Genomic DNA, 26,314 nt, shown 5'->3' on the forward strand with positions numbered 1-26,314 from the left:
TGGGTGGGTAGGGGAGAGGGGGGGGGAGGGTATGGGGGACTTTTGGGATAGCATTGGAAATGTAATTGAGGAAAATACGTAATAAAAAAAATTAAAAAAAGAAAATAATGAAAATTACAAATTAAATAAAAGGAAAAATATTAAAAGGGACAATGAAAACGTGACACCACAAATATGTTAGTAAAAATGCATATAATTTAGAGTTTTAATATAAGTAAATATGATAATTATTCAAATTAAAAACAAGAAAAAATACGTAAGTTCTTTGATATTGAGTAAAGAAACTTGTACTTGTAAATTAGTAATGTACAAACATGAAAATTAAATCATGTATTCTTAGTCTATAATTAGATGGTTTTGCAGTAAAAAATTCCATTCCCCACCCCCAAATAAAGAAAATAGAAACAATAAAGAAATTACAAAGGGAGACAACCCAGAAGTTAGAAAGCCTAGGAAAGAGATCAGGAGTCATAGATGCAAGCATCACCAACAGAATATAAGAGACTGAAGAAAGAATCTCAGGTGCAGAAGATACCTTAGAAAACATTATCACAACAGACAGAGAAAATGAAAAATGCAAAAAGCTCCTAACCCAAAATATCCAGGAAATCCAGGACACAATGAGAAGACCAAACCTAAGGATAATAGGTATAGAAGAGTGAAGATTCCCAACTTAAAGGACCAGCAAATATCTTCAACAAAATTATAGAAGAAAACTTCCCTAAAATAAAGAAAAGAGAAGTCCATAAATATACAAGAAACCAACAGAACTCCAAACAGACTGGACCAGAAAAGAAATTCCTCCCATCACATAATAATCAAAACACCAAATGCACTAGACAAAGAGAATTTTAAAAGCAGTCAGGTGAAAAGGTCAAGTAACATATAAACACAGACTTATCAGAATTACACCAGACTTCTCATCAGAGACTATGAAAACCTGAAGATCCTGGGCAGATGTCATACAGACCCTAAGAGAACATAAATGCCAGCCCAGACTACTATACCCAGCAAAAGTCTCAATTACCATAGATGGAGAAACCAAGATATTCCATGACAAAATCAAATTTACACATTATCTTTCCACAAATCCAGCCCTACAAAGGATAATAGATGGAACCAACACAAGGAGGGAAACTATACTGAAGAAAAAGGAAGAAAGTAATCTTTCAACAAATCCAAAAGAAGATAGGCATACAAATATAATGCCACCTCTAATAACAAAAATAACAGGGAGTAACAATCACTTTTCCTTAATATCTCTTAACATCAATGGACTCAATTCTCTGATAAAAAAAGGCATAGACTAATAGACTGGATATGTAAACAGGACCCAGCATCTTACTGCATAGAGGAAATGCACCTCTGTGACAAAGACAGACACTACCTCAGAGTGAAAGATTGGAATACAATTTTCCAAACAAATGGTCCCAAGAAACTAGCTGGAGTAGCCATTCTAATTTCAAATAAAATCGACTTTCAACCAAAAGTTATCAAAAAGGATAAGGAAGGACACTTCATATTGGTCAAAGGAGAAATCTACCAATATGAACTATCAGTTCTGAATATCTTTCCTCCAAATGCAAGGGCACTCACATTCAAAAAAGAAACTTTACTATAGCTCAAAGGACACATCACACCCCACACAATAATAGTGGGAGACTTTAACACCCCACTCTCAGCAATGGACAGATCATGGAAACAGAAACTAAACAGAGACACAGTGAAACTAACAAGTTATGAGCAAATGGATCTAACAGGTATTTATAGAACATTTCATCCTAAAGCAAAAGAATATACCTTCTTCTCAGCACCTCATGGTATCTTCTGCAAAATTGACCATATAATTGGCCACAAAACAGGCCTCAACAGATACAGGAAGATTGAAATAATCCCACGCGCCCTATCAGATCACAATAGACTAAGGCTGGTCTTAAATTAAAAAAACAAAAAACAAAAAGCAAAAAAAAAAAAAAAACAAAAAACCAGAAAACAGACATACACATGGAAATTGAACAACACTCTATTCAATAATAACTTGGTCAAGGAAGAAATAAAGAAATTAATGACTTTTTAGAATTTAATGAAAATGAAGACCCATCATACCAAAACTTATGGTACACCATGAAAGCAGTCCTAAGAGGAAAACTCATAGCTCTAAGTACCTCCAAGAAGAAACTGGAGAGAGCTTACACTAGCAGCTTGACAGCACTCCTGAAAGCTCTAGAACAAAAAGAAGCAAAACCCCCAAGAGGAGTAGAAGGCATGAAATATTCAAACTCAGGACTTAAATCAACCAAATAGAAACAAAAAGAAATATACAAAGAATGAACAAAACCAGAAGATGGTTCTTTGAGAAAATCAACAAGAAAGATAAACCCTTAACCAGACTAACCAGAGGGCACAGAGACATTATCAAAATTAATAAAATCAGAAATGAAAAGGGAGACATAACAATAGAAACCATGGAAATTAAAAAACTCATCAGATTCTACTACTACAAAAAAAGTTTATACTCAAGTAAATTGAAAAATGTGGATGAAATGGACAATTTTCTAGACACAAAGAAGGTGCCAAAGTTAAAACAGGATGAGATAAACCATCTAAACAGTCCCATAACCCCTAAAGAAATAGAAGCAGTCATTAATAGTCTCCCAACCAAAAAAACCACAGGACCAGATGGGTTTAGTGGAGAATTCTATCAGACCTTTAAAGAAGACTTAATACCAATACTCTTCAAACTATTCCACAAAATAGAAACAGAAGGAACACTCCCCAACTCATTCTATGAAGCCACAATTATGCTTATTCCTAAACCACACAAAGAACAAATGAAGAAAGAGAACTTCAGACCAATCTCTCGTATGACCATTGATGCAAAAATAATCAATAAAATTCTTGCCAACCAAATACAAGAGCACATCAAAATAATCATTCACCATGATCAAGTAGGCTTCATCCCAGGCATGCAGTTCAATATATGGAAATCCATCAATGTAATCCACTATATAAACAAACTCAAGGAAAAAAAAACCACATGATCAATTCATTACATGCTGAAAATGCATTTGACAAAATTCAGCATCCCATCATGCTAAAAGTCTTGGAAAGATCAGGAATTCATGGCCTGTACCTAAACATAGTAAAAGAAATATACAGCAAGCATGTAGGCAGCATCAAACTGAATGGAGAGAAACTTGAAGCAATCCCACTAAAATCAGAGACTAGACAAGGCTACCCACTCTCTCTCCCTATCTATTCAACATAGTACTTGAAGTTCTAGCTAGGGCAATTAGACAACAAAAGGAGATCAAGGGGATACAAATTGGAAAGGAATAAGTAAATATATCACTATTTGCAGGTGATATGATTGTATACTTAAGTGATCCCAAAAATTCCACCAGAGAACTCCTAAAGCTGATAAACGACTTCAGCAAAGTGGCTGGATATAAAATTAACTCAAACAAATCAGTGGCCTTCCTTTACTCAAAGGATAAAGAGGTTGAGAAAGAAATTAGGGAAACGACACCCTTCACAATAGCCACAAGTAAAATTACATACCTTGGTGTGACCCTAACCAAGCAAGTGAAAGATCTGTATGACACAAACTTAAAGCCTCTGAAGAAAGAAATCGAAGAAGATCTCAGAAGATGGAAAGATCTCCCATGCTCATGGATTGGCAGGATTAATATAGTAAAAATGACCATTTTCCTGAAAGCAATCTACAGATTCAATGCAATCCCCATCAAAATTCCAACTCAATTCTTCATCAAGTTAGAAAGAGGAATTCACCAATTAATTTGGAATAACAAAAGACCCAGGATAGTGAAAACTATTCTCAAAAATAAAGGAACTTCTGGGGGAATCACCATCCCTAACCTCAAACTGTATTACAGAGCAATTGTGATAAAAACTGCATGGTATTAGTACAGAGACAGGCAGGAAGATCAGTGCAATAGAATTGAAGACCCAGAAATGAACCCACACACCTATGGTCACTTGATCTTTGACAAAGGAGATAAAACCATCCAGTGGGAAAAGATACAGCATTTTAAACAAATGGTGTTGGTTCAAACTGGCAGTCAGCATGTATAAGAATGCAAGTCGACCCATTTTTATCTCCTTGTACAAAGCTCAAGTCCAAGTGGGTCAAGAACCTCCACATAAAACCAGATACACTGAAACTTAAAGAAGAGAAAGTAGGGAAGAGCCTCGAACATATGGGCCCAGGGCGAAAATTCCTAAACAGAACACCAATGGCTTGTGCTGTTAGATCAAGAATAGACAAATGGGACTTCATAAAATTGCAAAGCTTCTGTAAGGCACAAGACACTGTCAATAAGATAAAAAGGCAACCAGGAGATTAGGAAAAGATCTTTACCAATCCTACATCCGATAGAGGGCTAATATCCAATATATACAAAGACCTCAAGAAGTTAGACTCCAGAGAGCCAAATAACCCTATGAAAAAATGGAGAGGAGCCAGCCAGGAGCCGGCGAACAGACCGGATTATGACATTACCACTGTACACCTATGGCCCTCCCATGCTGGGTGGCCAATTGCAGCCCCTCCGGTATTGGCTCTTTTCTTCTGCTGATCTCTACAATTGGAAAACCAACCACTCCCCTTTCTCAGAGGATCTCCAACGCCTCACTGGGTTGGTGGAGTCCCTTATGTTCTCTCATCAGCCTACTTGGAATGATTGTCAGCAGCTGCTGCAGACGCTCTTCACAACTGAGGATCAAGAGAGGATTCTGTTAGAGGCTAGAAAAAATATCCTGGGAGCCAGGTGGCCTACGCAGCTACAAAATGAAATTGACATGGGATTCCCTTTGACTCGCCCTGGTTTGGACTACAACACGGCTGAAGGTAGGGAGAACTTGAGAATCTATCATCAGGCTCTGGACTCCCGAGGTGCCTCAAGACAGCCCACTAATTTGGCTAAGGTAAGAGAGGTAATACAGGGGCCGACTGCACCTCCCTCGGTGTTCTTGAAAGGTTTATGGAAGCCTTCAGGCGGTTCACTCCCTTTGATCCTACCTTCTGAAGCTCAGAAGGCCTCAGTGGTCCTGGCCTTTATTGGGCAGTCTACCCCATATCGGAAAGAAACTTCAGAGACTGGAAGGGTTGCAAGAGGCTGAGTTACGTGATCTGGTAAAAGAGGCAGAGAAGGTGCATTCCAAGAGGGAGATAGAAGAAGAGAAGGAACAGAGGAAAGAGAAGGAGAGAGAGGAAAAACATGATAGACGGCAAGAAAGAAATTTGACCAAAATCTTGACTACAATGTTAGAAGGGAAGAGCAGCAGCAGCAGCAGAGAGGGAGGGAGAGAGAGAGAGAGAGAGAGAGAGAGAGAGAGAGAGAGAGAGAGATTTTAGGAGACCCAGGGCAGGCCCAAGACAGTTAGGGAACCTGGGCAAGAAGACCCCACTTGACAAGGACCAGTGTGTATATTGTAAAGAGAAAAGACACTGGGCAAGGGACTGCTCTAAGAAGAAAAACAAAGGACCAAGGGTCCTAGCTTTAGGGGAAGACGAAGACTAAGGGCTTGGACCCCCTCCCTGAGCCCAGGGTAACTCTGAAAGTTGAGGGGTGACCAGTCGAGTACCTGGTTGATACCAGAGCAGAACATTTCAGTACTGCTACAGCCACTAGGAAAATTAAAAGACAAGAGTTCACGTGGACACTCGAGCACCAAAAAAGCGTTTGATAAGATTAGAAAGGCTTTACTGAGTGCCCCTGCTTTAGCCCTCCCAGATGTGACTAAGCCCTTCACTCTCTATGTGGATGAATGGAGAGGTTAGCTAGAGGTGTCCTGACTCAAGCACTGGGACCATGGAAGAGGCCCGTTGCATACCTTTCAAAGAAACTTGATCCCTTGGTCAGTGGGTGGCCTGCATGCTTAAAGGCGATTGCGGCTATGGCCATACTGGTCAAGGACGCAGACATATTAACGTTGGGTCAGAGTGTAACCAGAATGGCCCCGCATGCACTGGAGAACATCATCCAGCAGCCCCCCGGACCAGTGGATGACCAACGCCCGTATGACCCACTATCAAAGCCTGCTTCTCACAGGGAGGGTCACGTTCGCTCCACCAGCCACCCTCAACCCTGCCACTCTTCTGCCTGAAGAAGCAGATGAACCAATGGTGCATGATTGTCATCAACTATTAGCTGAGGAGACTGAGGTCCGTAAGGATCTCACAGATATTCCGCTGACCGTAGAAGCACTGACCTGGTTCACTGATGGGAGCAGCTATGTGGTAGAAGGTAAGAGGATGGCTGGGGCGGCAGTAGTGGATGGGACCCGCACAGTAGGGGCCAGCAGTATGCCGGAAGGAACTTCAGCACAAAAGGCTGAGCTCGTGGCCCTCATGCAAGCCTTGCGGCTGGCCGAAGGGAAGTCCATCAATATCTACATGGACATCAGGTATGCTTTTGCGACTGCACATGTGCATGGGGCTATCTATAAACAGAGGGGGCTGCTCACTTCAGCAGGAAAGGAAGTCAAAAACAAAGAAGAAATCCTAAGCTTGCTAGAAGCCTTACATCTGCTAAAAAGACTAGCCATTGTACATTGCCTTGGACACCAGAAGACCAAAGATTTAATCTCAAAAGGAGAGCAGATGGCTGACCAGGTCGCCAAGCAGGCAGCCCAGAGTGTTAACTTTCTGCTTGTAGTAGAAAAGTCCTCAACCCCAGGACCCGGGCGGCAGTACACCCTGGAAGACTGGCAAGAGATAAAGAAGATAGACTGGTTCTCTAGGATCCCAGAGGGGACTTGCTATACCTCAGAAGGGAAGGAGATCCTACCCCACAAAGGAGGACTAGAATATACAGCCCCAATTCCAGCCTCCTAAGGAGCCCTAAATAACACAAATTCCAGACCCTGCTCCCTGCCAGAGTATAGGTAAAAGGTCACACACACTTCTTGCAGCTCCAGGGTCTGCTATCTGTGAATTCGTGATCCAGGCCTTGTAAGATAACAGGAAATGAGTTGACTAGCCGCTTGGCTAGCTTCTGTAAACAGCTTGCACCATAGAAGGAACGATTACTCACTGAAACTGCGTTTTGCCGACCCCGCCCAGGAACCCGTACAAATGCGGATCAACCAACCTATAGGAAACTGATTGCTCCCACCCTCACCCCCCGGAGTGCGGGCTTGAAACTATGATTGGCCTAGAAACTATAGAGTGGTACAAATCGATTAGCCCGCACTGTGCGGGCTCTTGATGCTATGACATGATTGGTTTGCGAAGCGCGGGCATTGTTGTAACCCCACAAAAGCTGTCCCAATTCTGCACTCGTGGTTTGCAGTCCTCCACCCCTGTCGCGGTGTATGACTAGGCTCCAGAGTGCCCTGGAACAAAAAGTCCTCTTGCGGTTTGCATCAAAGCTGTTTCTTGTAAGTGATTTGGGGTGTCAACTCTCCTGAGTCAGAACGTGGGGGTGTCCTCGCTTTAAGGGTCTTTCAGAAGCTTCAATTAAGTTTTGATGGATTTTGGCCTGGACTCCTCCCACCACCGAAAACGGTGAGCGTTCTATGGAGTCCTGTAAGAAGGGTGGCTTTAACAATCACATCAAGTCAGAAAAGAGCAGCCATGTAGAATGTGTTTGTGAGTAACTTTAGGGAGAGGGGAGGGTAGTGTGCACTCTGGCCGCAAACACAACCTTAGTGAAGCACTGTTGGGTAATGGGGGTGGGGTAGGGGGGTGGGGGGGGGAGAAGTTGGGGCTCTAATTTCTGTAACACTCTCCTCTCCTGAAAAAACGCTGCTTTATCATCACCTTTTCACAGGTATTTCTAGTTACTTCTTCCATAGGTACCTAAATCTTTTATTTTTATCTCTTATTCTTTCTCCTTTATTGGGCCTCTGTGTAGCCATCAGAGGACAACTTGTAAGTCTGTTCTCTCCACCCTGTGGATTCTGAAGTTAAGGCATCAGAATTAGTGGTAAGAGTCATTACCTGTTGAGCCATCTTTCCATCTTAAAAGCATCACAACAAACCTAGATATATCTTGACTGTCTAATTGGGTTTAAAGCATATTCAAGAGTTTTCCTTAAGAGCCCGCCCCCCACAGTGCTGATGCCCCCACAAGAGGTTGGTGACAGTGAGCAGCACTCAGGGAGCACTGGCCAGTTCCTGTCCTCCACAGGCAGTGTGGAGAGGCTTGTGCCCAAAGGCTCAGAGATATTTTACTGACTTTCTTAATCCAAGTTAAAAAAAAAATCCTCTCATCAAAATTTAAAAATCAAAAGCAACTAATCTTTCGTCCTTTCTCAATGTTCAGCCAGGTGTAAAAACCTCACATGTAAAATATACTGGGCTGGTGAGATGGCTCAGTGGGAAAGAGCACCCGACTGCTCTTCTAAAGGTCCAGAGTTCAAATCCCAGCAACCACATGGTGGCTCACAACCATCCGTAACGAGATCTGACTCCCTCTTCTGGAGTGTCTGAAGACAGCTACAGTGTACTTACATATAAATAAATAAATAAATCTTTAAAAAATATATACTTATCTAGAAACAAGAGGTGTGGAAAACAGACTCACAAGAAGCAAATCTCCTTCATAGATTCCTACAGAGCACTGTCTGTCGTGGCTCTTTACCTGAAGAAGCATAGCACCCACAGTGCCCCAGAGCACTCAAGTCTAAGTAAATACATTGTGCTTAGTCTGTAAAAATGATACTTATATGTACAAGTTTTCCAGGTGGCTATTGGATGACCAATTGATGTGTTCTTCCCTGGGGAAGACTTAGTTCTTCTGCTTTCAGCACTCCTTGGTTATCTGTAGTTCTTTGTGGAGGGTTGAGGCCATCTGGGCATTTCCCTTCCCATGTTAGCATGTCCTTTGGTGTCCCTTGTTCAGCCTGTTTTCAACGCAGCCGTGTTGGTGAGACTTCATGGCTTCTTTGACAAATCCAAGAGACAGAATCTCAAAGCAGACTTTCTGTTCATCTGGCTCTTAACTGTCCTTCTGCCTCTTCCATAATGAATCTTACTCATAGGAGTTGTAATGTGTTGATGCATTAGTTGGGCCTGGGCTCTGGAACTGTATTTTTATCAGTTGTGGTTTGCTATAAGGATCTCCATCTGCTTTTCCAAATGAAGTTTCCTTGAAGGGTGAGAGCTATACTCATCTATGGGTCTAAGGACACATATTTACAATGTAGTTAGGGATTATACTGGTTTAGTAAGGTGACAGTTGTTGGTTTTTCTCTAAGATCCATGACTTCACTAGTCCTGAATACTTGGCTAGGTTCCAGGCCCAAACACGATGTCCTTCTTGTTGACCAGGCTTTACTACCAATTAGAGATTTGTTGATTACTGTGTGTATTAGACAAGCATATTAGGAAGTAACACTGAGTTGCCAATCATACATTGGTGTTGCACTAAGGCAACAAATGAATGCACTTCCCCTCAGTCTAAAGGCGAGTCCAGATTCGAATTCTCTGCTCTAGCATTCCCTCCATCTTCCACCTTCCATCTGAATCTGTGCCCCACCCCCAACAATTACATTGTATTTTTCTAGTCTGTCTTTTTTCTTTTAGTGTATGTGAATGAGTATGGGTATTGGGTGTTATACTTTATCATTCTCCAACTTGATCTGTTCAGAAAGTCTTTTCTGAACCTGGCTGGGCATTTCAACTACACTGGGTGGCCATCAAGCCTAGCAGCCATCCTGTCTGTTCTTTAAAGTCCTGAGACCACTGATGCACATCTCATCCTGATTCTAATGAAAGGAGAACTCAGGAATTGTGTCTATACGTCTTAGTCAGGGTTTTTATTCCTGCACAAACATCATGACCAAGAAGCAAGTTGGGGAGGAAAGGGTTTATTCAGCTTATACTTTCATACTGCTGTTCCTCACCAAAGGAAGTCAGGACTGGAACTCCAGCAGGTCAGGAAGCAGGAGCTGATGCAGAGGCCATAGAGGGATGTTCTTTCCTGGCTTGTCTCCCCAGGCTTGCTCAGCCTGCTCTCTTATAAAACCAAGACTACCAGCCCAGAAATGGCACCACCCACAGGGGGACCTCTCCCCCTTGATCACTAATTGAGAAAATGCCTTACAGCTGGATCTCATGGAGGCATTTCCCCAACTGAAGCTCCTTTCTCTGTGATAACTCCAGCCTGTGTCAAGTTGACACAAAACTAGCCAGTACACTCTACTTCTGTTGCTCTACCTACTGGTCCATCTCTCCAGCCCATGTTAATTTTCTTCCTAAGGGTTTCCTCTTCTTTTAGGATTCTTTTGGATTTTTTTTTTTTTTTTTTTTTTTTTTTTTTTTTTTGAGACAGGCTCTCACTATATGGCTCATAGAGATTGGCCTGACTCTGTCCCAAAGTTACTTTGGTTACAGGAGATTCCTTTCAAGAATCCTGTTCTGTTCTGTGCTTTAATAGTACTTCGTCTTTTAAGACATTAGGTATGGGCCAAAGAGATGACTCAGCCTGTAAAGGCACATACTTACTGTCAAGCATAACAGCCTGATCAGACCTTGGAACCCCCATGATAGAAGAGAATTACCTTAGCCTGAAGTGAGTCTAACTGCCCTATGTGTCATGGCACACATGTGCACACACTGAAATGCACACAAAGTAATGTGTAATAAAGTACAAAATGCCGGACGTGGTGGCTCACGCCTTTAACCCCAGCACTCGGGAGGCAGAGGCAGGCTGATTTCTGAGTTCGAGGCCAGCCTGATCTACAAAGTGAGTTCCAGGACAGCCAGGGCTACACAGAGAAACCCTGTCTCGAAACCAAAAAAAAAAAAAAAAAGAAAAGATAAGAAAGTATAAAATACTATTTCAACGACTATGTGTATACACATACACATGTGTATTCATGTGATACTTCCCTTCAAGGCCTCTGTTCTCTCACATGTCTGTTCCCCCCACCACCACCACACACACACACTTGCCTGGTCTTTATCTTGGAAGCTAGAGACTTTCCTCAGAAGCACAGGCCTTGCTCTTCTATTCTTCCTGATAGTGTGCGAAAGGCCTTCTCCAGGACCTACCCAAGGCCCTTGCCATCCTGTGCTAGGTCCTTTCATTTTGCCCAGGCTGTCCATGGTGCCCTGTTTAGTTGCCTTTCTTCTGCCAGGCACAGGCTGCCCTTGGTCCTCTTAGAGTGCTGCTACATCCACTCCAGTAGTGACCTGTCTGACAGGCTGAAAAGCCTGGGCGTGGTCCTGAGGTGAAAAGTTCACGGAAACTTAGTCTCCTGGAAATTTGGCATTCCCATAGCTAGAGTGCCCCAGATTTGTCTCTGCGATAATGTGGAGGGTCTTGCATGCTTTCTTACAGTATCTTACTGGATAAGAGTTAGAAATCTCAGGGCACACTACTCCCATTATGCAAGAATTTACCATAATCTGGGAAGAAGGAAGGTTGTGGTCTAAGGAGGAACAGGAGTAGATACTTAGAACTATAGATAGCTGAGTTACACCCATACATAGGAATTTACAATGGCCTAGGGGGAAGTTGGACTAAACATTGGACTAGATTAGGAACTATGGCAAGGGCCAGAGTCCCTTGCCCCTGACTTCTAAGATTAACCTGACCTTAGGTGGGGCTGCTTTTGATCCCAGTTGTTAACATTGATTTTATCCCAGTTGGTTCCTGCCAGTACTTTGTAGGCATTCCTCTGTTTTGTGTAAAAGTCACTTATAAGATTGGTGCTCGCTTTAAGACTAAATACATTCAGATCCACACTCCCTTGTGTCCTGTCTGTCACCCCCTTCTCGCTGACTCCTTGCCCACCTGTAACCGGAACCTGAGTTTCGCCTGTGGATCGAGGACCCAAGTGAGGTTCGTCTGCGGCAGAGTGCCTCCCCTCTAGACTACATCTTTGATTTCCCCCGAAAGAATGAACTGTTAGAATTCTATTCCCTATATATTAGTGCCTACATGAATGTTTCCCTTTGTCACTGGGACTGAAAGATCTACATTTCTGTGGTGCTTTGTAGCCCACGGTGCTAAATAAAAAGTCCTTACTGGCACCTGGGTCTAAGACCTATTAATTTTTTGTCCTTTAACGATACTCCCACATAGACCAAACAATGTGCTACAAGTTTCAGAAGAACAGACCGATTGTTCCTTAAGTTAAGCACAGGCACGGTTGGGGTGTCTGGTGTGGGTTTTCTCCAGCTGATTGATGGCTATTGTGGTTGTCAATGTCACACAACTGGGTAGAGGACCTTTCTCCATATTTGCCTCCATCAGAGTGGCCTGTGTGGCATTTTCCTGACTGCTTGTTGGTGGAGGAAGGCACAGGCCACTGTGTACAGCAACAGCACGGGGCAGGTGGTTGTGGACTGTACTGCACAGGAGGTTTAGAGAGCCAAGGGAAAGAACTGGAAATCCTCCCTGCTCCTGCTTTCTTCCTTGTTCTCTGGATGATGACTGCAACCTATTAGTCCTATAATCCATTTCCTCCCCTAAGTTATTTTTGGCCCTAGTTTTCATCACATTGGCAGAGTAAACTTTTCAAATGACTATTCAGAGTTGAAAATCTGCCAGCATGCTACAACATGCACTTTCCGCCAATTAGGTCTTTGCTTTCACTATGCACATTTCCAGAAACGAAACTAGGAGCTAGAAGTAGAAGCTGGAATCCAGAAACTAGAAACTCAGTCGTTCTTGCAGGAGTGCAGGCACCCAGTCATGGCCCAAGAGACAGCACCACCGTGCAGCCCAGTCTCAAGGGGTGAGTACTAGAGTGATGGCCAGCAGGAAGTTGCCATACCCCACTCTCCCACCTCCAGGGAGACTGCAGGATGTTGCTGAGGGTGGAGCTGGGCTTACAGTAGCTGGGAAAGCTGTAGGTACTGGGAGCCTCTGGAACATGAAATCTCTATGTCAGCCTGTTCCACCACGTTGGGTCCTCTCTCCAAAGTTCTGGAAGCTGTGCACTGTAAAGGGAACAGTCAAGACATGCTCTTGGGAAAGGAGGCTAGGCTTTACTGGGGGTATTGGCAATCTGGAAAGGAAATCCAGGTCTTTGTGGGCAAATGGAGAATACCGAGGACCAGTTTGGGGGTATGTGTTTCTTATAGCCATCAGGGTCTTAAGAGTTTGTGTTGTGTAGGCTGATATTTCAGGGCCACCCGTGGTGACAATCTCCTTGAGATGGTTTTCTCTTATTATAAGAGCATGATGATCCAGTTTTTTGTCAGTTTTGTGGTCCACAAGGTGTCTGGAACCATCTTAGAAAACAATCAAGAATGGCCAGGAAGTTCTATCTGGGTAAAGAAACAGAAATAATGCACAAAGGACAGCAGGAATAACTTAAACGCTGGTGTTGATAGGCTACTACAGCCCTGCCCAGATCCTGTCTCTCTAGTAGAAACCTGGCCCAAAGGTTAAAGCAGGAATACAGACACAATAGGAAGGCACTAATGCCAAACCTTTAAAGGCCTTTCAAGCAACAGGGATAACAGTGATCACTGCTCAAGGGAAGTCACTATTTTCAGGCAAAGCTTTCATCCTTCCATCCCTGAAACAACCCAGGGATCCATTATCCTCACCCACTTGGTAAGAGATGTTTCAGCCAAATTTGGAGTTGACTAGTGATTTGTTTCAGCCTATAACCATCCTGCAACTAGTATATTCTTGAGGTTTATTTTGTGTATGATTATCTTTTCTGCATAAATGTTTGTATACTCCTCATGTACTTGATGATTTAGTGTTTAGAAGAAGAAGGCAAAGGATCGCTCCTGGACCTAGAGTTAGAAATGTTTATAGGTTACCAAGTAGGTGCTAGGGACTGAGCCTGGGTCCTCTGCAAGACAAATAAGAGCATTTGTCGACAGAGTTATTGCTCTATACCCTGGTGTGTGTGTGTGTGTGTGTGTGTGTGTGTGTGTATGCATGTGTGTGTATGTATATGTACACACACACACACACATTGAGATTTAGCTTAAAACTTCCTTGAAGACAGTTGTGAAGAATTACCATATTTTTTATTAGATATTTTCTTTATTTACATTTCAAATGTTATCCCCCTTCCTGGTTTCCCCTCCAAAAGGCCCCTATCCCCTCCCGCCACCCCCTGATCACCAAGCCACCCATTCCCACTTCCTGTTCCTGGCATTCCCCTATACTAGGGCATCAAGCCTTCACAGGACCAAGGGCCTCTCCTCCCACTGATAACTGACAAGGCTATCCTCTGCTATGTATGTGGCTGGAGCCACAGGTCCCTCCATATGTACTTTTGGTTGGTGGTTTAGTCCCAGGGAGCTCTGGGGGTACTGGTTATTCATATTGTTGTTCCTCCTATGGGGATGTAAACCCCTTCAGCTCCTTGGGTCCTTTCTCTAGTTCCTTTATTAGGTACCCTGTGCTAAGTGCAATCATAGGCTGAGAGCATCCACCTCTGTGTTTGTCAGGCAATGGCAGAGCCTCTCAGGAGACAACTATATCAGGCTCCTGTCAGTATGTACTTGTTGGCATCCACAATAGAGTCTGGGTGTGGTGACTGTATATGGGATGGATCTCCAGGTAGGGCAGTATCTGGATGGTCTTTCCTTCAGTCTCTGCTGTGGCACACTTTGTCTCTGTAACTCCTTCCATGGGTATTTTGTTCCTCCTTCTGAGAAGGATTGAAGTATCCACACTTTGGTCTTCCTTCTTGAGCTTCATGTGGTTCCATTTTTGTATATCTACCATCCTGTACAGACAAGGTGTTCTGGCATATCCAGTGGGATCTTCCTCTTGCTCCTGCCTTGCTGATAGTCTTTACCTTGTGTTTCTCAACTATTCTTTTGCTCATTTCTCCATCTGGACTAGTTTTTTACCTCCAGATTGTGGTGAACATTGTGTGGGTGTGTCTGTGTGTGTCTCTGTGTGTGTGTATCTGTGTGTTTGTGTATATTCAACCATGGAAGCACGTAAGCCTAACAAGGGCCACATGCTACAGGAAAACCAACACACCCTCCCCCACAGCCCACAACTGACAGATCTCCTCAATTAGGGGTAGATGCTAGTGAGTGCTGTGCCCACCACCCCAACCTCCACCATCATGCAAGCTAGAATTTTAATTGGTTTGGTCCTATGTAGGCCTTTTGCAGTCAACCTTGGCTTCAAACACAGCTGTGTTGAGTTTCTTTTTTCTTTCTTTCTTTCTTTCTTTCTTTCTTTTTTTTTTTTTTTTNTCTTTCTTTCTTTCTTTCTTTCTTTCTTTTTTTTTTTTTTTTTGGTTTTTCGAGACAGGGTTTCTCTGTATAGCCCTGGCTGTCCTGGAACTCACTCTGTAGACCAGGCTCGACTCAAACTCAGATATCCACCTGCTTCTGCCTCCCCAGTGCTGGGATTAAAGGTGTGTGCCACCAGGCCCAGCTTTATGTTGACTTTCTGATCACAGCATTTCTGTCATGTCTAGAGGGCACTGTTTCTATGCATCTTAGCATCCTTCCATCCTGTCTTCCACCATGTTCCTTGAGCCTTGGGGGAAGCAGTGTGATTTTTCATTGTCTCATTCATGTCTCAACATTACACAGACATCTATTCTCTGCACAATGACCAGTTGAGAACCCAATCATAAGACCCGATTGCCAAAGACACCACATTGTTAGGCACAGTACAATGAGAAACTAAGTAATAACCAGGAGGGTCTTCCCTGTTGGCTAGCTTTCGTGGTACTGAAAGGAGCCATGGAGCTTGTTGGAAAAGAAAAGTAATCCACAGGCTCACACAGCTGTGAACATTGAGCTACAAGAACAAAAGCAGCATGGCTGGTTCCTGGGCACAGAGTGACATCGAGTCATAGGGGTGACCAACTCATTTCTAATTGGAGTTAGGGCCAGCAGGAGGAAGCGCGTGCCTCGTGCTGTAATCTGACCAAGACCCCATGGTAGGGAAGCTCATAGGCTCCAGAGGTGAACCTACTCCTATCTGTGCTAAACACACATGGAATCAACCATTGCTCTCCATTCCTAGTTTTCTCCATAGATATGTGCAGCTCTCAGACATCATCTGAGAATTTCTAAATGTTTTATTGATTTCAGTAAGGCCTCTCTAGAAGCTTTTCAGTCACACCCTAGCCAACCTTGTGGCTTGCTCTGTTTCTGTTTCTCTCACTGGTCCTCAGCACTGAGCAGAGGCTGCGCCACACAAGAGGTGCAGCTTTTCACTGGTGAGATTGTTGATTCGTGATTGGTCCAGGAGTTAAGACTCTGTCCTAAGAACAGGGCCTTGTCTGCTCCTTTAAGTTGGAGGAGCTAGCAAGGCCACAAAATGCTTTTCTGTTTTAACCTGGATGTTATTTCTAGGTGACTGTCCAATCATAGAAAAGATGGAAAAAAGGACATGTGCACTGTGCCCTAAAGGCCATGAGTGGAGTCAAATATACTTTTCACCATCAGCAAATATAGCTGCTCATGAAAACTGTTTGGTAAGTTTCTGGTAAATAATTTAAAACTACATGTGTGGGGCTGATGCGATGGCTCAGTGGTTAAGAGCACCAGATACTCTTCCAAAGGAATCAGTTTTCTTTTCCAACACCTACATGGTGGCTCACAGCCCCCATGGAAGATCACTGGTAGAAAATTATCATCACATATATCATGTCTCCATGCACAGAGGGCCTTTGAGTTGGGAATGCTCCTTTAGGTTTATCTGCCCCACTTTCCTGAGTGCTGAGACTCATGGTACGTATGACCACATGGAACTGTCAGATCTGTGTTAAATTAGGTATCATCTGTCGTGTATGCTTGAGTGTGCAAGAACTTTCTCTCACATACGTACAACTTAACAATCAAATTCAGACATTAGCATTGTCCAACTTTTTCTCTCAGCATCACGATACGATACAACCTATCCATGCACTAAGCTTGCAACTGGAGCAGAGCAGTAGAAACACAGAGAGATCTTGACTCCAAATCATGGCAGAAGAACAGAACCACTTCCCAGGGCCATTCTCTGACCTCAACATGCAAGGATTAATGTTCACATCATGATTTATCATTTTTATAAAAAAATTTTTGCCTCTGAAAGTGTCACAACTTTTTCTCATGTTTCTCATGCTCTTCCTTCTTTGAGTTTCTCTGTGACATGAACAGGTAGATCATTGAGGTTTATGTGACTCCAGAACTTTATCTGGAGCTAGAAAGCTGGTGGCTCATTTAGTGAAGTGCTGGGGACATGAGCATGAAGTCCTGACTTCCATCCCCAGGACACAGGTGAACTTACTGCCTGCAGTCCCATGCATCCAGTCCCTGGCTGGAGTGCAGCCAGGAGGACTCTAGAAGCCTGCTGGCCAACCAGGTGAGCTGAAATTGTGAGCTCTCCAAGTTAGGGAGCAACTCTCTCAAAATGTAAAGTAGAGAGCAGCTGGAGAGATGGCTCTGTGGTGAAGCTGCTGCTGCAGAGAAGACCCAGACTCAGTTCCCAGGAAACAGGGTTCGTTCACAAGCATTTGTAACTCCACTTCCAGGAATCCAATACCTTCTTCTAACCTGTGCTGAAACTAGCACACATTCGATACACATACATACATGCAGACAAAACACTCATTTTCATAAAAAAAAAAATCTTAGAAAAAAGTCAAATAGCAGTAGAGAATGACAGCCAAATTAAATCTGTCCACTACAGGCAGACACAGAACATCCACATAGATACATACACTCATGAACACGAACACACCAGGATACACACACATCACAGAGAGTACACACTCACACACACACACACACACACACACAGGCACACATATTTAGTAAAATTTTAGAAAGATTTCAATGTATGTGTGTACACATGTGTGTAACCCTCTGGAGCTGGAGTTAAGACAGTTGTGAGCTGGTGGCCTAGAGCTAGAAGCAGAATGTAGATCCTGTAGGAAACTGGAAGGACAGTCTACATGCTGAACCACAGAGCTATCCCAATATCATCCAAAATGCTGAGGAGGAAAGAGATTTGTGGCTGCTAAAACATACAGTGGAGTTCTGGGCTAGCTGTGGTCACTCACTCATAACTGCAATTCCACTGCATATAAGCTAAGGAAGAAGCCAAGGTCCAGGTAACATGGGATGTATAGCTTGATCCTATCTATAAAAAAAATCATAAAGCCAGATGTATTAGTGTATGGCTTTAGTCTAGCACTCAGGGGCAGAGACAGGTAGACTCTGTGAGTTCTAGCCCAGCTAGGCTACAGTGAGACCCTATCTCAACAACTCAAGAGTGAAGGTCTGCCATATGGTTGTGGAGGTAGGCACAGTCCTTGAAGTCTAAGAAGGAGATCAGGAATGGCCTCTGTCCCTTGCTTTGGCTTCTCTGACTGCATGGCTTCAGCCATTGCCAGAGCCTGCTCTGCATTCCTAGGCAGAGAACAATGTTGCAGGAGCCACTGTCTGCCTGGCTCCAGAGTCAATAGAGATCAGTTACCCAGTACAACTGTGTCTGTAGACCGAGGTTTCTCACAGGAGCCCAAGGCTCGTGTCTGTTCATCTCCTGCACAGTGGCCAGTGCTCTGAGCCATCGTCCACTCTGCACTCCTCTGCAGCCCTTTTCAGAACCATCTCTGACTTGTGTCGGTCAGGGCTACTTCACACTGACTCTGCGATTTTTCCATCCTGCAGCTGTATTCATCAGGACTGGTGGAGTGTGAGGCTCCTGATCTACCTAATACAGTTAGAAACTTTGATGTCAAATCTGTAAAGAAAGAGATCAGGAGAGGAAGAAGATTGGTAAGTTGACATGTTTTATTTCTCATAAATTATGAGTCTTGGGGGCTGCGGTCAAAGGATAGTCTATCGTCGGCCTGGAGAGGGGATTCAGAAGTGAAGATTGCTCACTGTCCCTCTAGAAGACTTGAGTTTGGTCCCTAGTCACCAAATAGCAACTCACAACTCCCTGGTAACTCCAGCTCCAGGGCATCTGACACCCTCTGCTGGTTTTCACAGACACATGCACTAACATGCTTGCTCTCTCAGACACACATACAACAGAAATAAAAATAAAAAACTGAATCTTTCATCTAAAAATAGAGTCTATGGTGTAGCAGGGTTTGAGAAACATGTAGAGAGCTGGAAGGTGGACTGTGAGACGCTCCCTCAGCTGACGCTGTCTGCTTACAGCCAACTGTCGCACACATCAGCAGAGCAGGCTCGAGATGCTTCTGTCTGGGTGAAAACTCTCTGGTCAGACAGGCTGGAACAAGTCCTTACTGTCATTCCAGCAGAGCAAACACCCATTTCAGCAGCTCAACAGCGCCATCTAGGCTTTTCTTCTGCTCTCCTGCCTCAGAGCAGCTAGCTGGTCCTCTTGGTGCCACAAAGCTGCAGGCTGCAGTCAGAGCAACAGGCTTTATCCTTCACATGGAGTAAGATGCCTTCTGAATGTCAAGGGTGGCTGCATGTCTTTCTGCACTAGTTCTGGGTGGTTATCACTGTCAGCATCTGCCTTGGGGCTGAGGGCATAAAGGGACTCTGCAGGAAAGAAGAATGGGAAAGGCTGTCTCTCTGAGGTTGACTGTGTCTCCTGGCTACATTTATAAAAGGCCATTTGCAGATAAGTAACAGGATGGCAAGCCTGAGTGTATCATGTCTGACCAGAACCACAAAAGGTATCAATGACTGGTGGCACTCTGCTATGTTAGGTTGCAAAATATCAGTATGTGTTCCAGCAGGCTTATGGCTTTCAAATTAGAGGTCATCGACTGAAACATAATTTTTATTACTCTGTGTTAATTGGTTTTGAGGCAGTTCATGAACAGAGTTAAGGAAAGCTACCCTTGGATTTTAGAGTGGTGGTTCTCTCTCTACCTGTGGGACCTTTTCAACAGAAAATACATATTTCAAGTGGTCTTAGGAACCACCAACCATAAATTTATTATCTTTGGACCTTTATAACTGAAATTGAGAATCTGAGCTGATTCCTAGTTCCTAAGCTGTGTCTCTGAGGACGACTGTGTCTCCTGGCTCCATTTATAAAAGGCCATTTGCAGATGAGTAAACAGGATGACAAATCTGAGGTCCTATGGCTGGCCACACTCACAGTAAGGTGTCAATCACTGGAGACACACTGGTATGTTCTTTTTTCAAAGTACTTGTACCAGCATGCTGCATGTAAATTTTCCTAATTAGAAAGTAGCTAGACAATGTCAACTCAAACACTTCTATCATTGTGTGATAATTGTATTTGAGGCTGTTCACAGATAGTTAAGGAAGGGCACCATTAGACTCTAGAACAGTGGTTCTCATGGTGTGGAGCATGGTGAAAAGAAAACACACACTTCAGATTGTCTTAAGAACCACCATCCATAAATTTATTTTCTTTGGTCGTTTATAACTGTAATTTTGCCACTGAGCTGATCCTAAGCTCCTAAGCCCATCAGAAATACATATTCCAATGGTTGTGACCCACAACTGGAGAGCCACTGTTACAGAGTTTGCCTATGTGGAAACAGCCCAGTTTAGAATGAGGGCAGTTGAGTACATAGAATATTGAGAAAGCAGCTATTATCCTTAAGAGTTTCCATGGACTTTCCTATTGGGAAACAGATACATTGGAAGTGTTGGGTAACAGAAAGGGATGCAAAAGGCACATGAGGTGAGAGCTACTTACTCACTGTTTTCTTATAGATCCCAGGGCCACCAGTCCTGGGATCGCTCCACTCTCAAGAGGCTGGGCCCTCCCATATTCTTAGGTAATTTTGTAAATGCCCAACAGGGATGTCTACAGCCTGATCTTCTGGCGTAATTTTCTCCTTTGAGGATCTCTCCTCTTGGATGAGCAAACCTCATTGCAGAGCTGTCAGCAACTGTAGCATGAGGGTGCAGCCCATCGTTTTCACTGTTCATGCTGCTACATTGCTCTTCTACAATTGAATAACTGCTCTTGTATGTGCTGTAGAACGCTATCTATATCTTATCCTTGGTTTTTACCTACTTTTGACTTTTCCTTATGTTTCCTTATGTATTTTCATGGGATCCTTACTTGGGATCCCACGAGTGCTGTCTCTTGCTCTATAGAGTGGCCCCATTGTACTTGGACCTCATTTAGCCAAAGGATGGTGTCAATCAGACTTGGGCATGGCTGGTTTGCCCCTCATTATAGCATAAGACTATAGTACTTCTTGAAGGGCTTCCTGTCGCCACACAATGCCTAACCATCTCTAGACCACCTTCAGATAAAATGTGATAGAGACATAAAACCAAGGGAGTAAGAAAATATTGTATTTAGTTATATTTTTATTGTTTAGTGTCTACAAATCTGAAACTGGTGCACTTTATTGTACAGAATCCTTAACTGCTACGCTGTGGCGCAAGCCCCACCTTTCAAGGGAGGAATGTCTAGGAGGAAGTCATAGCAATTTGCCAGCTGAAGTCACACACCCTTTAGTGGCACAAGAAGGAGCTGCTCTGGCCTGAGGTTCAAGGACCCCAAATCAAGTGTCTGTCTAGTGATAAAAAAAAAGCCTGACAGCTTTGCTATTTAAAAACAAAAGTCTCTACTAAAGGGGAAGACTGTGTTTTGAAAACATCTAATGTTTTTGCATATATGTCTATGCCAGGCCTTTGATTCCAATTGGCATCAGTTTTGCTGAAACTTCCTCGTGGGTTACCAAATCAACGCTTATTTAGTGTGGGTATGGAGGATATGCCAGAGACAGCCAGGACAAAATCACCTGGCTGCTGGCTTAAACAATATTTAATGGCATCCTTACTTTTTAGCAAAGAAAGAGTACTAACTCACTGTGAACTATTCTTCTCTAGAAATGCTCATTTTGTAATAACAAAGGAGCCACCGTGGGATGTGATGTACAGTCCTGCACCAAGAATTACCACTTATCCTGTGCCATGGAAGACCACGCAATTCTACAAGTTGATGAAGATCATGGCACTTACAAGTAATCAAATAGCTTTAAAACTCCATGGTGGAGCGTTGGGGGTGCTTAGGGAGTGGCTAGCCTGTGACATACTTCTCAATTCATGCAAATGAGTTTCATGTGAGAACAGGATTATGGGATACGAGCAGGAACTTCTTGGCTTCACATTTCTCCACGTGACAGGAAAAGAACTACTCAAGGGGTTGACTTTCTAAATCTTCTCTGTCCTCTCTTGTTCCTGGGAGAGCCTCATTCATAATGGAAGCTTGCATGTCCTACAAGAGACAGGAGCCAATCCAGGTCTGTTCTTCTCTGCATTGGGAAGATACCTTCCTTCAATCGAACATCCATAGGTAATGGGTCTGATCTCTCTGCTTCCAGTGTTGGACCCCGACATGGAAATGAGGTTGTTGGAGTTGACAGCAAGCACCTCTACCTGCAGACTCATCTTGCTGGCCCCCAGATTGTCACTGTTTATAAAAACTCATTCAGTTTTGAACAGTGATTTTTTATATTTGAATTACTGAGAAACCAACAGTGGCTTGTATTCTCAGAGTTCCACTTTTATTGTTTATGCTCACAAAGAGCTCAATTTATTATATCAGTCATTTTTAAACACATGAAATCTCTGTAACAAGGTTTTATTCTTTGTGACAGTATCTCACCAAGTAAACCAGGCTGGCCTTGAAATTACAGAGATAAGTTTTAAAAATATGCTCACTAACCATAATGAAAATACTTAATCTATTTTTTTAAAAAAATAATTGTTTAAACAAGGAACAAGTGGGCTTCTCTGCTGTTATAAGTTTAATGTAAACACTGAGATTCATAGAATAACTGAGATACTTCACAAGGTGCTAAGGGATACTCAGAGAGAATGAAGCCGACAAGGTAATCAGATTGGGGGATGGACAGGTTCAGAGAGGCCACAATGAGCACTGGCTCATGGGAGAGGCTGAAGCAGGAATGGGCTTCATCCTGATTTGATTTTTTGTTTGTTTTGTTTTGTTTTGTTTTGTTTTCGAGACAGGGTTTCTCTTTATAGCCCTGGCTGTCCTGGAACTTACTCTGTAGACCAGGAAGGCCTTGAACTCAGAAATCTGCCTGCCTCTGCCTCCCAAGTGCTGGGATTAAAGGCTTGTGCCCGGCTTCATCCTGATTTGAAAATTACTGACACTGGGCATGGGGAGGACACGGGTGAGGGAGTCTATCCTAATAGTCTCTCTACTTCTTTATGCATTACAAAAGTAGTATAAGCCTAAAATCAATGTACAGGAGAGGTGAAGGCACAAATCCAAGTCCCTCTGAGAGTGCAATTTGAGACTGAATGTAAGGTGGGCAGAGGTCCCAGGTCCAGAGGAGGTGACTGAGCTGGGTGCTACTGGGAAGGCTGCATTGAGGGCACTGGGGTAACTGGAGGACCCTAGTCTCATAAGAGCTAAGACAAAGGCAAGCCTAGGCAGAGAAGTCCCCTACAGCTCCTCATTCCTGTTCTCTAGCCTGCTATGCTGCCTCTCTCTCTCTCTCTCTCTACCCCTCTGAAGACACTCGCCAAATCCAAGTGCTAGTGAAGGCCCGCTCTGATCTGAAAAGTCACTCTCCACAGTGCTGCACGTGTGTCTGTGTGAACTGTGAAGATCAGCAAGACTGTGGGTGGTCAGATTGAAGCTTCAAATCTTAGACCATAATTTTTTAGATGCCCCTCATCACAACATAGGAAGTGCTCAAAATATTCACCCAGCATTCACACCTTCCGAGACTAAAGTCCTCTTTCTACTGCTTAGAGGGCACAAAGACAATGGCCACCCTCACCCACACTGGATGTGGGTTAACAATTTGACATTGACTTGAACACATTTCTTTTAAAAATGAAAACTTCAGCCAGTGTAATTGCATGCAGCTCTAATGCCAGCACCGGGGAGACAAAGGTTGGTGGATCTCTACAAATTAAAAGATTCAGTGATTCTTTGAACATCTGTATTTTCAGAGTATTTTGTCAAAAACACACTCCAGAAGGTCAAGAACCCACACAACTTGGTGAGTTTCCAAAGTGGGCTTAAAGAAAGTTAATTATGTAGGCAAAACATGAAATAATCTAATTTCTTCTCATTTGTAAGTTCTTATGTGCACTTTTTTGTGTGGATACCTTAGGTTACAGATGGTTGTTACCCACCTATGGATGCTTGGAACCAAACCTGGGTCCTCTGGAAAAGCAGCAACTGCTCTTATCCACTGAGCATTCTCTAGGTGTAGTCATTAACTGATTGGAAAGTACCACTAAAGGGTTTTTTCATTACTGTATGTTGACAGAAAATGATTATAATAATATGTACACAGACATTATAATATACATGTATACATATACACATATATGTGTGTATATATATATATACAGAGAGAGAGAGAGAAAGAGAGAGAGAGAGTTAGTTCTAAGCTGGTCTGAACTACATACTTAGACCCTATGTCAAAAGAAAAATGTTCTCTGTAAAACTTTGGCACTTTTACTGTACTGTTCAGTACAAATGCTATAAGAAACAAATCACTGGTAAAAGACTATAAATGATAAAACTCTGATGATGAAACACTGGGTAATTATCTTTGATAAGCACCCACTTGATGAGGATGATAGGACTGCCCAACTCTCTGCCCATAGGTTTTTTTGAAGCCAGAATCTAGTGGTATGTCACCCCTCACAGGGACAGGTGACGTTTGTTCTATAAAGGGAATAAATATCCTTACAACACAAAATCTGTGACAAATACGAGGGGCTGTCATCTCAAGCATTTAAATTTTACAAAACCACATCACTTCATACAGTTATTATAAGCAGAGAAATGTTTTCATTTTTGAACCATTTACTATTTGAGCTACAGAAAAATGAGACAAGTTTGCTCACCTATCAACTGGTAAAGTATAAAGTGACCACATGATGCAAATAGCTGTCCATTTCCTCCTAAAGATGCATTCTTTGTTCTTAGATGCAGCTGTCAAAGCTCCTTTTCTTAAGAAATGCCAGGAAGCAGGACTTCTTACTGAACTATTTGAACACATACTAGAAAATATGGATTCAATTCATGGAAGACTCGTGGATGAGACTGCCTCAGAGTCAGGTACTGAACGGGCATTCTAGAAAACACACCTCCCATGCTTCCCCAGCCCTTCTGTAACCCATTCTTTAAGAACACACACCATGGGCGGGAAGATGGCTCAGTGGTTAAGAGCACTTGCTCCTCTGAGAGGACAAAGGCCGGTTCCCAGCATCGACATGGTGTGTCACTCCATAACTCCAGTTTGAGGGAACTCAACACCATCCTCTGTCCTGTCCAGTTACCAGGCATACACATGGTACCTAATGCACATACAGGCAAGACACTCATACACAAAATATAAAGTAATCCAGAGAATTTAAGCTAATCAACAAAATATGAAAGATACAGATTCTCTAGTTAGAGGCAAAAATGCCCCGAGGCCAGGAGGTCTGTTTCCCAGAGGTGCACAGCTGGATGGAGACATCACTGAGGCTGGTGTGCTAGCTTGGCTGGTTTTGTTGTTGTGGATACAGCTGTTGTTTTCAGATAGACTTTTTAAAAACTTATGTTTCATTTGTGTGTGTGTGTGTGTGTGTTTACATGCACATGGGTGTTCAAGTACCCACAGAGAATAGAACTCTATGATCCTCTGGAACCAGAGTTATAGGCAGTTGTAAGTCACCAAACATGAGTGCTGGGAACCGGCCACTAGGTCATAATTTTGATGTGCCTCAAATTCTATATCTTTTTTTAATTAGGTATTTTCTTCATTTACATTTCAAGATCCGCATACCTCCCCCCACTCCCCTACCCACCCACTCCCACTTCTTGGCCCTGGGGTTTCCCTGTACTGAGGCATATAATGTTTGCACGACCAATGGGCCTCTCTTTCCACTGATGGCCAACTAGGCCATCTTCTGATAAATATGCAGCTAGAGACACGAGCTCCAGCGGGTACTGGTTAGTTCATATTGTTGCTCCACCTATAGGGTTGCAAACCCCTTTAGCTCCTTGGGTACTTTCTCTAGCTCCTCCATTAGAGGCCCTGTGATCCATCCAATAGCTGACTGTGAGCATCCACTTCTGTGTTTGCTAGGCCCCGGCATAGTCTCAGAAGAGACAGCTATATCTGGGTCCTTTCAGTAAAATCTTGCTAGTGTATGCAATGGTGTCAGCATTTGGAGGCTGATTATGGGATGCATCCCTGGATATGGCAGTCTCTAGATGGTCCATCCTTTCGTCTCAGCTCCAAACTTTGTCTCTGTAACCCCTTCCATGGGTGTTTTGTTCCCAATTCTAAGAAGGAGCAAAGTGTCCACACTTTGGTCTTTGTTCTTCTTGAGTTTCATGTGTTTTACAAATTGTATCTTATATTTTGGCTATTCTAAGTATCTGGGCTAATATCCACTTATCAGTGAGTACACATTATGTGAGTTGTTTTGTGATTGGGTTAC

At 43.2% G+C, this 26,314-nt stretch overlaps 2 protein-coding genes across 2 annotated transcripts in view; one reads left to right on the top strand and one right to left on the bottom strand.

Annotated features, from left to right (window-relative positions):
• Nucleotides 1–26,314, bottom strand: part of Setdb2 (SET domain bifurcated histone lysine methyltransferase 2) — an 85,864-nt gene that overhangs the window by 6,518 nt on the left and 53,032 nt on the right. The window lies entirely within an intron of this gene.
• On the top strand, nucleotides 12,608–25,135 carry Phf11 (PHD finger protein 11). The gene is made up of 6 exons (XM_021181373.2): nucleotides 12,608–12,714; nucleotides 16,277–16,398; nucleotides 18,581–18,688; nucleotides 21,719–21,852; nucleotides 23,819–23,868; nucleotides 24,810–25,135. Exons 1-6 carry the CDS (start codon nucleotides 12,672–12,674, stop codon nucleotides 24,959–24,961), a joined length of 609 nt encoding a protein of 202 aa, XP_021037032.1. The 5' UTR covers nucleotides 12,608–12,671; the 3' UTR covers nucleotides 24,962–25,135.

This window comes from Mus caroli, chromosome 14 (assembly GCF_900094665.2).
Source record: "Mus caroli chromosome 14, CAROLI_EIJ_v1.1, whole genome shotgun sequence".
Taxonomy (NCBI): Eukaryota; Metazoa; Chordata; class Mammalia; order Rodentia; family Muridae; genus Mus; species Mus caroli.

Bases quoted from the DNA above. Each gene is read 5' to 3' on its own strand.
- Phf11 (XM_021181373.2), top strand. From the start codon at position 12,672: ATGGCCCAAGAGACAGCACCACCGTGCAGCCCAGTCTCAAGGG. The intron at 16,399-18,580 runs GTAAGTTTCTGG...TCCATCCTGCAG, and splicing joins CTGCTCATGAAAACTGTTTG to CTGTATTCATCAGGACTGGT. The intron at 23,869-24,809 runs GTGAGTTTCCAA...CTTTGTTCTTAG, and splicing joins TCAAGAACCCACACAACTTG to ATGCAGCTGTCAAAGCTCCT.